This window comes from Euleptes europaea, chromosome 2 (assembly GCF_029931775.1).
Source record: "Euleptes europaea isolate rEulEur1 chromosome 2, rEulEur1.hap1, whole genome shotgun sequence".
Lineage (NCBI taxonomy): Eukaryota > Metazoa > Chordata > Lepidosauria > Squamata > Sphaerodactylidae > Euleptes > Euleptes europaea.
In genome coordinates, this window is record NC_079313.1 from 124,852,168 (window position 1) to 124,864,107 (window position 11,940).

General features: G+C 43.4%; 1 protein-coding gene across 3 annotated transcripts in view; it reads right to left on the minus strand.

Annotated features, from left to right (window-relative positions):
• PMEPA1 (prostate transmembrane protein, androgen induced 1) overlaps window positions 1-11,096 on the minus strand; it is a 100,426-nt gene extending 89,330 nt beyond the window's left edge. For all 3 annotated transcript variants that reach the window (XM_056844475.1, XM_056844474.1, XM_056844473.1), the window contains exon 1: window positions 10,986-11,096. In XM_056844475.1, coding sequence (XP_056700453.1) covers window positions 10,986-11,088 — 103 coding nt within the window. In that variant the 5' untranslated portion in view covers window positions 11,089-11,096. The remainder of the gene's footprint in view (window positions 1-10,985) is intronic.
• Window positions 11,097-11,940: the final 844 nt, after the last annotated feature.

Below are 11,940 nucleotides of genomic sequence, written 5' to 3' on the forward strand. Positions count from 1 at the left end.
TTTCATTCTCTAATTCTGAAAGAGATAGAATCCTTAGGAATATGGTTTCCTTACATGATGTTGGTACAGTCAATCTACCTGATTTTGACAAATTATTTAACCTAAGTAAGAAAAAGATTCGTTATGAATTACACGGTTCCTCATTGAGTGATTATGCTAAAGCCATGATTATCCCAAGAGGGCTCCGTATCCAGAAAGCTCCTGCTCTTTTTGCTGATAACCCGTCTTTCAAGGATAAATGGGCTGCAATACTTAATAAGTGTTCTATGGACTTGATGCTTTTAATTATTGATCAGGCATCTAATGATATATCTGCTGTTGCCCAAGAGATTGATAATGTGGTTACTGAAATAAGAAAAGACATATCTGAAAGTGACTTTAAGAATCAAATTGAAAAAATGGAAGCAGATTTAAAATCATATTCCGCTAATATTAAATCCTTTAAAATCAAAAAATTCAATAGAGACAAGGACGACTATGACAAAAAACGTGTTTACCATTGGGAATATGTAGATGCCACCACTCCCAATTACAGACGCAGGTGGAAACCCATAAATAATAATGATGACTCTAGGTCTGACCAAGATAGTTTCAGCTCTTATGACTCTAACAAATCTAATTTCTCGGATAGAGGATACCAACTTCGGTCCAAAGGACAGGCAAAAAACTTTTTTCAAACAGAACGTCCTCGAGGATTCCAGAGGAACAAACGATAGTAGTCAACCTATCTTCCAGAATCCTGTCTGAAGCGGAACTTGAGGTACTTAACCTGGGTCTGGGTTTCGTACCCACTCCTCCTTACTCTTCTCTACAAACTAAAATTGATATATTTAAACTTATAAGGAACATAAAATTGCGTGATTTCTTTAAAGGGAATGCTTCCGTTTCCAGGACTGATCCCTTCAGAAATAAATCTACTTTTATACCAAACACTTCTAATCATTTGATAAGTACGTTTCAGAGTTTGGTTAATAAAGATATTGAAAAACTGGAAAAACAACATTGGAAAATGCCACCCAATATTACAACAGCTCAAAAAGCAATTATTGATGACCTTTCCAGTGATAGGTCCATTATTATCCGACAGGCTGATAAAGGAGGAGCAATAGCAGTCCTGGACTCCAATGCTTATGATCTCGAAAACCGCAGGCAGTTATCTGATCCCCAATTCTATAAAAGACTAATTAGCAACCCCACATCCAGAATCTCCAAAATGATTCGAACAGTAATAGCAGAAGGTTTATCCTTGGGATATATAAATGACAATATAGCTAAATTCCTTACAGTGAAGTTTCCAAAAATACCTATCTTTTACACACTCCCTAAATTACATAAAAATGCTGTTAACCCTCCCGGTCGGCCAATCATTTCCTCTAGAGGCAGTATTACTGAACCCTTATCACAAATGCTTGATTATTATTTGCAACCTTTTGTTAAAAACACTTCATCTTTTTTACAGGATTCTAGGGATCTTATAAAACAACTAGAAGGCTTCTATGTACCTCCCAACGCCGTGCTTGCCACACTAGATGTCACTGCCTTGTATACTAACGTTCCTTTAACTGATGCTAGGAACATTATAGCTGATTGTCTTGATCAACGTCAGGATCTAATCCCTCCAACTCACTTTCTTCTTGATATAGCCGATATAGTTCTTGAGAATAACGTTTTTAGGTACAACTCTGATTTCTTTGTTCAGATCAAAGGCGTAGCGATGGGCGCTTCCTGCGCCCCGGCAGTGGCAAACCTGTATATGATCTCCTTTGAAAAGCAATATATATTTAATAACAATCCTTTTTATAAGGAAATGCTTTTGTTTAAAAGGTTTGTGGATGATCTTCTGTTTTGCTTTTCCAGTATTGAGTCTTTTCAAGAATTTACTCAATGGCTCAACACTTGTGACCAACATTTGTCTTTTACTGGATCTCATAGCACTGATAAAATACAATACTTAGATCTTGAATTATTTGTCAGAACTGACAGAACCCTGGCCTTTAAACCTTATAAGAAATCAATGGCAAAGAATGCAGGCTTAAGATATGAGTCTTACCACCCGGTCCACCTTAAGAACAACCTCCCCTTCAGCCAATTCATTCGACTGAAGAGAAACTCCACCTTAAATCGGGACTATGAACAAGCGGCTAGAAACTTGCATTCAGATCTAGCTGAACGGGGATACCCAGATAATATTATACGTGCAGCAAAGATGAAAGCTGACCTTAGATCCCGTGACTCAATGTTTCAACCTAGAGTAAGCATCAAGGAGAACAGAATATTCTGTTCCCTTACCTACAGTCGGCATTCTCAATCTATTCAACGCATAGTGAACAGGCACTGGCATATTTTGTCAGGAGTAGAGGGTTGTACAAATCCTCCCGTTTTTGGCCTGAGAAGAAATGCTTCCTTAAGAGACAAGCTTATACATTCTGATATGTTCATAAGACGTCCCTTGTCTTTACCTGTTGGACACTATGCCTGTGGTACTTGTTCCTTTTGCCCTTTAAGTCTTCCATTGAAGGAATTTAGTTCCCTCACTTCAGGTTTCAGGTTCCAGCTTAAACATTTTTCAAACTGCCTTACTTGTAACTCTGTTTACGGGATCACATGCAAATGTGGAAAATTGTACGTGGGAAGCTCTACACGCCCACTAAAACTACGCATTGGTGAGCATATTTCCAGAATTAGAACGAAAGTATTGGAAACCCCCCTAACATCTCATTTCATTGAGAACCAGCACAATGAAAAAGACTTGCGTTTTTTCACCATTTGGGTTTATAGAGGTAACCCTTTTAATGCAGAAAATATACAAAACATACTGCTTAAACAAGAAATGCGCTTCATTTATCTTTTAAAGTCTTATTTTCCTTTTGGGTTAAACAATGAAATAGACCTTTCATGTTTCTTATAAGACCACAGCTGTTTCAGTTTAGGTAGAGTCTTCAGATAAATTACACACACCTGTAACCAGCATTCTAAGCATCTAAGCAGCTAAGAGCAGAGCAGCCCAGTGGGCGCGTGAAACTTCTAACCTCAGAGAGATTATATGAATATGGTAACTTATTGAAGGTATGTATTTACCACTGTATCCAACATGATGTTGTATTCTTTATTGAGTACTATAGACCGTGTCTAGTTCAAAGAGTAATAAGCTTAGAAATTTGTTATTATTTTGTTTCCATCTTAAAGGAGCTTTGACTCCAATTGAAAGGAGAGCTGATGAAGCTGCCCACGGGGTAGTGAAAACGCAAAGCATCCGGACGGCGTTCCTCTCCACCTATCGTCCATCATCTTTCTCCCGGTTCCTGAGGGAACAATAAGCATATGAACAGTACAAAATTCTAAGAGACTAATAAGTCATTGAATGAGATAAGCCAAAAAAATATATTTTTGTATTGTATTGTATTGCCTCACATGTACTCATAGTTATTTTCATAAGTTTCCTTTATTAGATTGTATGTAATTTTTTCACTTTTGTCACTAAATTCACTGGCTTATAGAATAAGAGTTTGTATGTCATTTATAGAGCCCTTACTATACTTTCTCTCAGCTTGACTTTTATAGTAAACGTGCCTTTTTTGCTCCAGCCATTACCTGGAGGTTGGCAACCCTATATCCCCATATCAGAGAGGAGGCAGACAGGAGCACAGGGGAAGCTGGCTGAGAGACAGAATGGCTGAGGGAAGTGAGACGGAGCTGGCAGTGGCTTCTATCATCACCTTCGCTTTGGTATCTCACACCATAACCGTCTTCTGCTAAATCATACACTGAAAAAAACACATCTTTCCTTAAAATGGCAAAAAAAAGGACAATTCATCACGCTGAGTATGGTTCCTTTGTAACTTAAGCAACATCATTAAATTGATCTTAACTTGCACCTACAATCACCACAGCAACACGTTTAAAAAAACCACAGTAGAGGCTCCTCTATTATCCAGACATTAAGTATGTGGACATCTCAGTTGTCCAAGTTTACCATGGCAGGATAACATAGAACACAGAATCATAGAGTTGGAAGGGGCCATAGAGGCCATCTAGTCCAACCCCCTGCTTAATGCAGGATCAGCCTACAGCATCTCTAACAAGTGCTTCTCCAGTCTTTGCTTAAAGACTGCCAGCGAGGGGGAGCTCACCACCTTCCCAGGTAGCTGATTCCACTGTCAAACAACTCTTACTGTAAAAATGTTTTTCCTAATATCCAGCCGGTACCTCTCCGCCCATAATTTAAACCCATTATTGTGAGTCCTGTCCTCTGCTGCCAACAGGAACAGCTCCCTGCCCTCCTCTAAGTGACAGCCATTCAGATACTTAAAGAGAGCAATCATGTCCCCCCTCAACCTCCTCTTTTCCAGACTAAACATTCCCAAGTCCCTCAGCCTTTCCTCGTGGGCTTGGTCCCCAGGGTCTCAGGCAGAGGTCTTCCATATCACCTGGTCCTATAGAATCATAGGATCACAGAGTTGGAAGGGACCATACAGGCCATCTAGTCCAACGCCCTGCTCGATGCAGGATCAGCCTAGAGCATCCCTGACAAGTGCTTGTCCAGCCTCTGCTTAAAGACTGCCAGTGAGTTGGAGCTTACCACCTCCTTGGGTAGCTGATTCCACTGTTGAAAAACTCTTACTGTAAAAAAAATTTCCCCTAATATCCAGCCGGTACCATTCCGCTCGCAAGAAGGACAGAAAACTCTGGTACCAATACCAGGTTACCTGAACATCTTGATGTCTCCCAGACCAATCAGATAATGCCATTTCTCTAGCAAGAATGCTCAGAAAAAGCTACAAGGATTTCTAACTCATACACATTTCTTGTCCCTTATATGTAAACACAATCAGGAGTGGTTGAAAAAATTGATTCCTCCCTACCTTTTGAAGGTATGCTTAAAAGTGGAATGTTTAATACTCATCAGTGACTGAATAGGCAACAGTGGGAGGAAATAATACAGATTCGCTAATCTGGAATAATGGGAGTACAACCTAGCACACGGACACACAAGGACACAGACTGACCTCTCTTCCTCCTCTGCGGGAAATATAGCTTTCCCAGTCGAAAGCAGGCATTCTCTGAAAGCTACCCAGGTTCAGCAGCTACAAACAAACCCCATTGACAATAATGGAACAGAATAAGTGCACAGAATTAACAGTGTCTAGGAATCGCAGGAAACAGAAGTGCATGAATGAAGGGGCACAAGCCCTCACCCGGCTGATCAGACCGATTTTGTTATTTACAGACTCAGCCAACAGCGCGATCTGCCTTGACCCCATTTCACTTTGTCTGACTGATTAGGACCACACCAGAGATGTCTGGCTGCCTCGGAAAGCATCACAGTGAATGGTTGCTATGGCGGGTCAGAGTAACTCGCCAGGTCTGTACAGTAGTCAAGACTTTGAACTTGGAAGGGGGAGGGAAGGCGGGAGAGAAACCAAAGGCAGAATGGAGCCTTTTGGTCGTCCTAACCCAAAGATTTCCGCACGGAAGCCGGATGCCTTCTCGGTCTAAACATACACTTTGAAATAAAGCCTTCCCAAAGTCTTTGCCTTAAACCTAAGTGTGGATTGACTTTTTTTTTAAAAAAAAAAGATAGCTTCAGGAGTCTGCAGTAGAAGAGCTAGATTTGAGTCCAGTAGCACCTTAGTGACCAGCAAGATTTCCAGGGTATAAACTTTGAGAGCTCTCTCAAAGGGAGCTTTGACTCTCGAAAGCTTATACCCTGAAAATGTTGATGGTCTCTAAGGTGCTACTGGATTCAAATTTGGCTCTTTAAAAAAAGGTAAACATTGTTTAAAGCATAATATTTATTTCCAGAATTCTACCCCTTCCATAGAATTCTTCAACTTCCATAGCATTTCAAGGATGAGGTTACTATCTGCCCTAGTTTGAGATGGGTTTGCTGCTCCTTAGTGGTGAGTATACCAAAGATCATTCTATGTGGTTCCATTACTCTGTAACACACTTATTTCTAGTCCCTATTATAGGTAGACAGAAGTGGTTAATACTGACTCCCTTCCACTCTTTCAGGGTATGCTTAGAAGGAGAAATAGCCGTTTTAATGCCCATTAGAGATTGTGAAACAGGAAATGGAGAGGAAATAATTAAGATGCACTAATCTGGAATCAGAGGGTGCAAACTATAACATGAACTCAAGCGACAGAAGGCTTTTTATACTCAGTATCTCTCTACCCCTTTAAAAAGACTAATGCAGAGAGAAGAGAAAACTGTACATGCCATTAAAAAGCACTATATACTTTGTCCATAGGAGGTTGCTATTTCAGTCCCTAAAGATTTCAGGGGAAACTCTAGTTCCAGGAAAAGTTCATGTTTCAAAGGACCCGATCCATGATACACATGAACACATGAAGCTGCCTTATACTGAATCAGACCCTTGGTCCATCAATGTCAGTATCACCAACTTGCCTAGTCCCTTTAACTGGAGATGCCAGGGATTGACTTCTGGATGCCAAGCAGATGCTCTACCACTGAGCCACAGAGCAACGTTGCTATAGATGGGCACACAGCTAAAAAACAAACACCACTGAGAAAGTAGGAATAAGTCCTCCTGTAAATTAAGGTGCAGCCCAATCCTACTCAGCTTTACTCAAATGTAAGCCAGCACGGTGTAGAGGTTAAAAGCGGCAGACTCTAATCTGGAGAACCGGGTTCGATTCCCCACTCCTCCACATGAAGCCTGCTGGGTGACCTTGGGCCAGTCACAGTTCTCTCAGAACTCTCTCAGCCCACACAGAGGCAGGCAATGGCAAGCAACCTCTGAACGTCTCTTGCCTTGAAAACCCTACGGGGTAGCCATAAGTCAGCTGTGACTTGACGGCACACACATACGCCCTATGGATTTTAATACATGCACATATCCAGCCTTCAAAAAAGGAATTCCTTCCTCTCTCTCCCCGTCCAGTTTTACCATAGCATTTTGCCCCAAATGTATCAAGAAGTGAATGGAATCTTCCCAATACTGTCAACTCACATCTTGAAGAACAATTTTTTGAAACTGAATCCCATTCTCCAAGTGCCAAGGAATCATTTGAAAGAGAACAAATTGTTCCAAGCGAGAAAGTTTTGCTGTGCTGTCAAGACTCCTTCCTCCACAAGGAAGTTAAGAACAGATTTGGACTACGCTGATTTTTTAAAATAATGCTTTTATAACAATGTGTCTAAAGCTCAGAAAAATAAAACAATTTCTTAATTCTGGAATGAAAAATGGCTTTCGAGGCTGACTTCAACAGTTCACTTTTAAAGTCAAGCAAGAGAGAGGTGGTTTAATCACACATACTATGTACCCAGCTCAAATCAAGAATCACCAGTTATTTAGTAATAACAACCTTAATTTTAAAAAAATCTGGTTGCACATTCTCAGAATAGAATGGATATGGAAAAGATATCCAGTTGCATCTGCACACAGAATAAAGGCTTAAGCTAAATTTCAATGATGTCAGGTTTTAGTTGTCTGAATTTTGAAAAAAAAATTCATATTTATACTCCGCCCTCATTCCCAGTTGGATCGGGCTCAGTTCGGGCTCAATTCTTAAGCGACCAGACAAACTCCCAAATACTACGTGCTGCTGTTGGATATGTCCAGGAAGACACGAAGTAGTTAAGAGAGCCAGACTTTGCATCCACATTACAAGACACTCGTTCCACTACCTTCTACGCACTCATACCTAACTGGTATGAAAGGGAAATTTTGCTCCGTTGTAGGTATGCCATATGAAGACTTATATGACCATATACAATACCCAAGCTTGCTGCAAGCATCTGTACTTGAAAATAAACCCACCTGAGTTCAACGAGGCTTTCTCTTGGGCACCCTTACAGCCCGAGTTAGATTTTGCCATTAAATCCCAATGACAGCGCACAGTATTTAAAAATCAAACCCGAATCTAGCCCTATCTGCTTGAATATTGCTTTAAACATAGCTGTTGTAGAACTCCCAAACAAGTACAACAATCTAGCTAGAAGAGTTGACTCTGGGTAGAAGGGGGGGGTCTGTTAAAGAAACAGATGCTTGCTTGCATAAAGATCATCAGTAAAGAACAGACAGGGAGGATTTACCAACAGGAAACAGCCCAGATGATCTCCCCCCCCCCCAAAAAAAAAAGTTCTTACAGAAATTAAAGAAGCTATATAGAAACAAGATGGCTCAACAGACCCTCTCCTATTTCTCTTTTAGCACCCAGCCCTAGTGCAAGAATGCATGTGTTATATATATATATTTGAATGCCTTGATACCAATGCTAACCTGGTGGGTCAAATCCCCCTGAGTATCACTTCCGTCTGAAGAGAGAAATGAAGTCTGGAAGAGCAGACAAGTAAATTAACAGGGCTGCTTCGGTGTCAGCCAAAACATCATTACGGCTGATTAGCCGAGAGGAAGAGACTGAAATAAAAGTGATGAATTTGAAAAGGGAATAAACATACACACATATGTATAGAAGGGCAGGAATATTTGACATTACATTACAGGGTAGCCAGAAGCCCCACTGCAGCACATAAACGCTGTAAATAACCCAAAGACACAGCCAAAACAGTTTAAAGATCAGGGCTGAGATGGGGGTGGGAAAGAGAAATCCATTTTAATTGCTGCACTATTTAGCGAGATAATCACATTTTCCCATGGACATTGATTTTTAATTTGCAGATTTTAAAGTGAAATAATGTGACACCTCCATTCCCACCAGAAAGGGGGGGAAGACCCCCCTTCCCCCAACCATTAGAAGGAGACAGACCCGCTATGTCTAGTGGGGTCGTAGCCACCGCAAGGGCACCGGCATGCTCAGAATTAATGAGGATGTAGCCACGTACAGCTTATACCCTATGCGCTATGCACAGGTTTCGTGATGTTTAAATACCAGCTTGCCCACATGCACAGAAAAAGGAGGGGTGGGTAGGAGGGGGAGGAAGGCAGCGATCAGCTCAACTCATCGCAGAAGCGCAAGTATTAAAAATATTATGGACTTTGGGGTCTCCCAGCACTTTCTATGTTAAAAGAGTTGGGAATGGGTTAGATATAGGGGCACAATATTATGGAGTCAAAGAGAAAACGACAATATTCTATGGCTTAATGCTTTCATGCTTCCCCCACTCCATTGTGGAACATTTTACAATGAGGCTAAAAAAGATATGCCATCATTTTCTCCCCTAGCTGACTACCTACCCTTCCCCATACACAATATCCCTGCACACACCTTCTTCAAGGAAGTTGGACTTATGCTATTTCTGGATATATCATAAGATCGAGGATGGTTACATTTAATTAATTAGATTTAAAAAAACTTTATAGACACACAGCGGGGGGGGGGGAGTTTTGTCTGACTTAGCGTTTCCCAAAGGCTAGACAGATCTGTAATCTACTTCTCAGACCAAGTGATTGCTATTTATAGTCACCGATTCTAGCTTGCTGGACGGAGCATTTGCATTCCCTGCAGACACACACAAACACACACACATACACACAAGACTAGTGAGACGACTTAATTCCTGAACTGTTATCTTACTTCACCAGGGGAGTGTGTCACAAAGCAATTCTTAATGCCTCCGATACCCCCCTACTTTCCTTCAAGGCAGCTGCTGGCTAAATGTTTTGGAGTACAAACCGGTGTAGAAAGCCAAAGATATAAGAAAAGCCCTTCTGGATCGGATCAAAACTCCGTCTAGTCCAACCTTCACTTCCAAAACAGCCTAGGCAGATTCCTTCGGGGAACCGACAAGCAAGGGCAGGGAGGCCAACGCTTGCTATCAAGTCCCTTGATAGACAGACTGCCTCAGAACATGGAGGTTCTACTTGGCGCCTTAGAGGGCTGCATTTGTCCAAAGGGCCTTCATCCCGGCGTTAAGAGGTCTTGAGAAAGAGGCTATTCAATATTGACAAGAACAATAAAAGGCTTGGGTGTTTTTCTGAGTAAACTGGAAAGGGTTAAGGTGTTTTCAAGTCTAGGAGGGGGGGGTTGAGGAGGAAGGGGGTCCCGATTTGCATGGGGTCAGAGGGAAAGAGATCGCAACGGGGCGGGCGAGGCGATGGAAAGGCTGGCGCGGCTATTAAACCAGGCGGAGAAGGCGTCGTGGGAGCAAAAGGCTCCCGGGGTTGCTCGGGGATTCTCCGACCGGAGCATGTGCTTTAAATAGCCCCAGCAAGCTGTTCCCCCGTCTGGCTTCGGAAGTAGACAAAAGCTCCTCTGGGCGATCAGACTCAGCACCTTAGGGTCCCTCTGCCCAGCCCCGGGTGACCCTTTCCCCTTCTCCGTTTCCCCCAAAGGGAGACGACCCCCCCAGCCCACGGAACTGGCCTCCAAGCCCCCCCCTCCGCCCTTCCCCTTTAGATGCATAGATCTAACGCAAGTGACACGCGGGTCAGTCGATCCAAGCGACTCTCTGCCCCCCTCCACTCCGATCAAGCGCAATATTAAAACGATCCGGGGGGTGGGGGGAGAGATGTCCGAGACGAAGTTCATCTCTGAACACTCCGAGAAAAGAAAAGCAACTTTAAGAAAGCGGAGAGACGCCGAAAAGCCCGCTCCCCTCTCCAGAAAAAAATTCTAAAATTCGGGATATTTTTTCTAGTGTGCACTTGAGAGCGTGCTTTTTTCTTTTAAAAGAGTCATTTTTAAAAACTTTTTAACTTTAGGGCATTCACGTTAACATAACGCACCGAGTTTTTTTTGGGGGGGGGAACAGGCGCAGATTCAAGACCCTTGGCCAAAGAGGAGACCGAGGTTCAGAGTACAGCAAGACACGGGCAACCACCCACCAACGACCCCTCTTCTCTCTCCCCCCCCCTTTAAAACCATGCAAGGAAACCGACGGCGAGCGACCAAGCCGATTGCCAAACTCCCAAGGAAACAGTCAACGGAGCGCCTCGTCGTTCCCAAGAAAATCCCCCCCACCGCCCATTAAAAATAAATAAAATAAAAGACTTTTTTTGGGGGGGGGGAAGAGAGGGGTGGTCAAAGAAGCAAAATGTAATAAATCGCAATACTTACTGATCTCCATACTCTGAAACAAAGACCGTTTGCAGTTGCATGTACAGGAGACATTCGGCTGGTTGACTCCGGCGGTGCCGTTGAGACCCATCAAGTTATACATTTAAAAAAAAAAAAGTAGCAGGAACAAAGGGACGGGAAGACCCAAAAAGGTCTCCGGGCAGCATAACATAAAGCCGGGGGGGGGGGTTCTCCTTAGAGGGCAGGAGGAGGACGGAAACCCAGAAACTTAAAAAAAAAGCATTTTAAAAATAAAAAAAACACCCTCCCTCCAAAAAAAAAAATTGCAATTTTTTTTTAATTCGAATAGGAAAGGCTAGCAAGGGATCTCAGCTCTCAAGATCTGCTCCTTCCTCCCCCCCCTCCCATTCCCCCCTCCAGACCTAGAAGTTCGCACAGAGCCGGGGTTGGAAGGAGACCTTCGACTTTGTTTCCGTCTCCCTCTTTCTCTCCCTCTCTCGCCTGCCCAGGCAAGATCTTAGAAACTCCCCCCCTCCCCACTCCTCCCTTCCCCCCTCCCCGCACCGCTCCGCTCCTCATTCAAGTCCAAGGAGATTCAGTTTCATACGGGAGGGAGGGAGGAGGAGGCTGGAGCAGACAGACGGGGTGACGTCAGCGCTAGACTGGAACTGCCCTTTCCAGAGGGGAGGGGGAAGCGCGAGCGGAGCGGGGAGGGAGCAGAAAGAAATCTATAAGAGAAGTCGGGGAGAGAGGGGCGGGGGAATGACTGCCCCGCCGCCCAATCGCGGGCCGGCCCAGCCCTTAACCACGCCCATTCCCCCACCCCCAGCCTTGCCTCTTAAAGACAAAGATGCCCAGATTTTGTCTCTCCCCCCACCCCCTTCTCTTTTTTTTTTGCAAAGCAAAACGCTGCCGGGGAGTGGGAAAACCGGTGCGAGGCTTCGACGCACCGACAGAGGGAGATTGTGCCTCGTTGGCAGTCGTCCTCTATGCA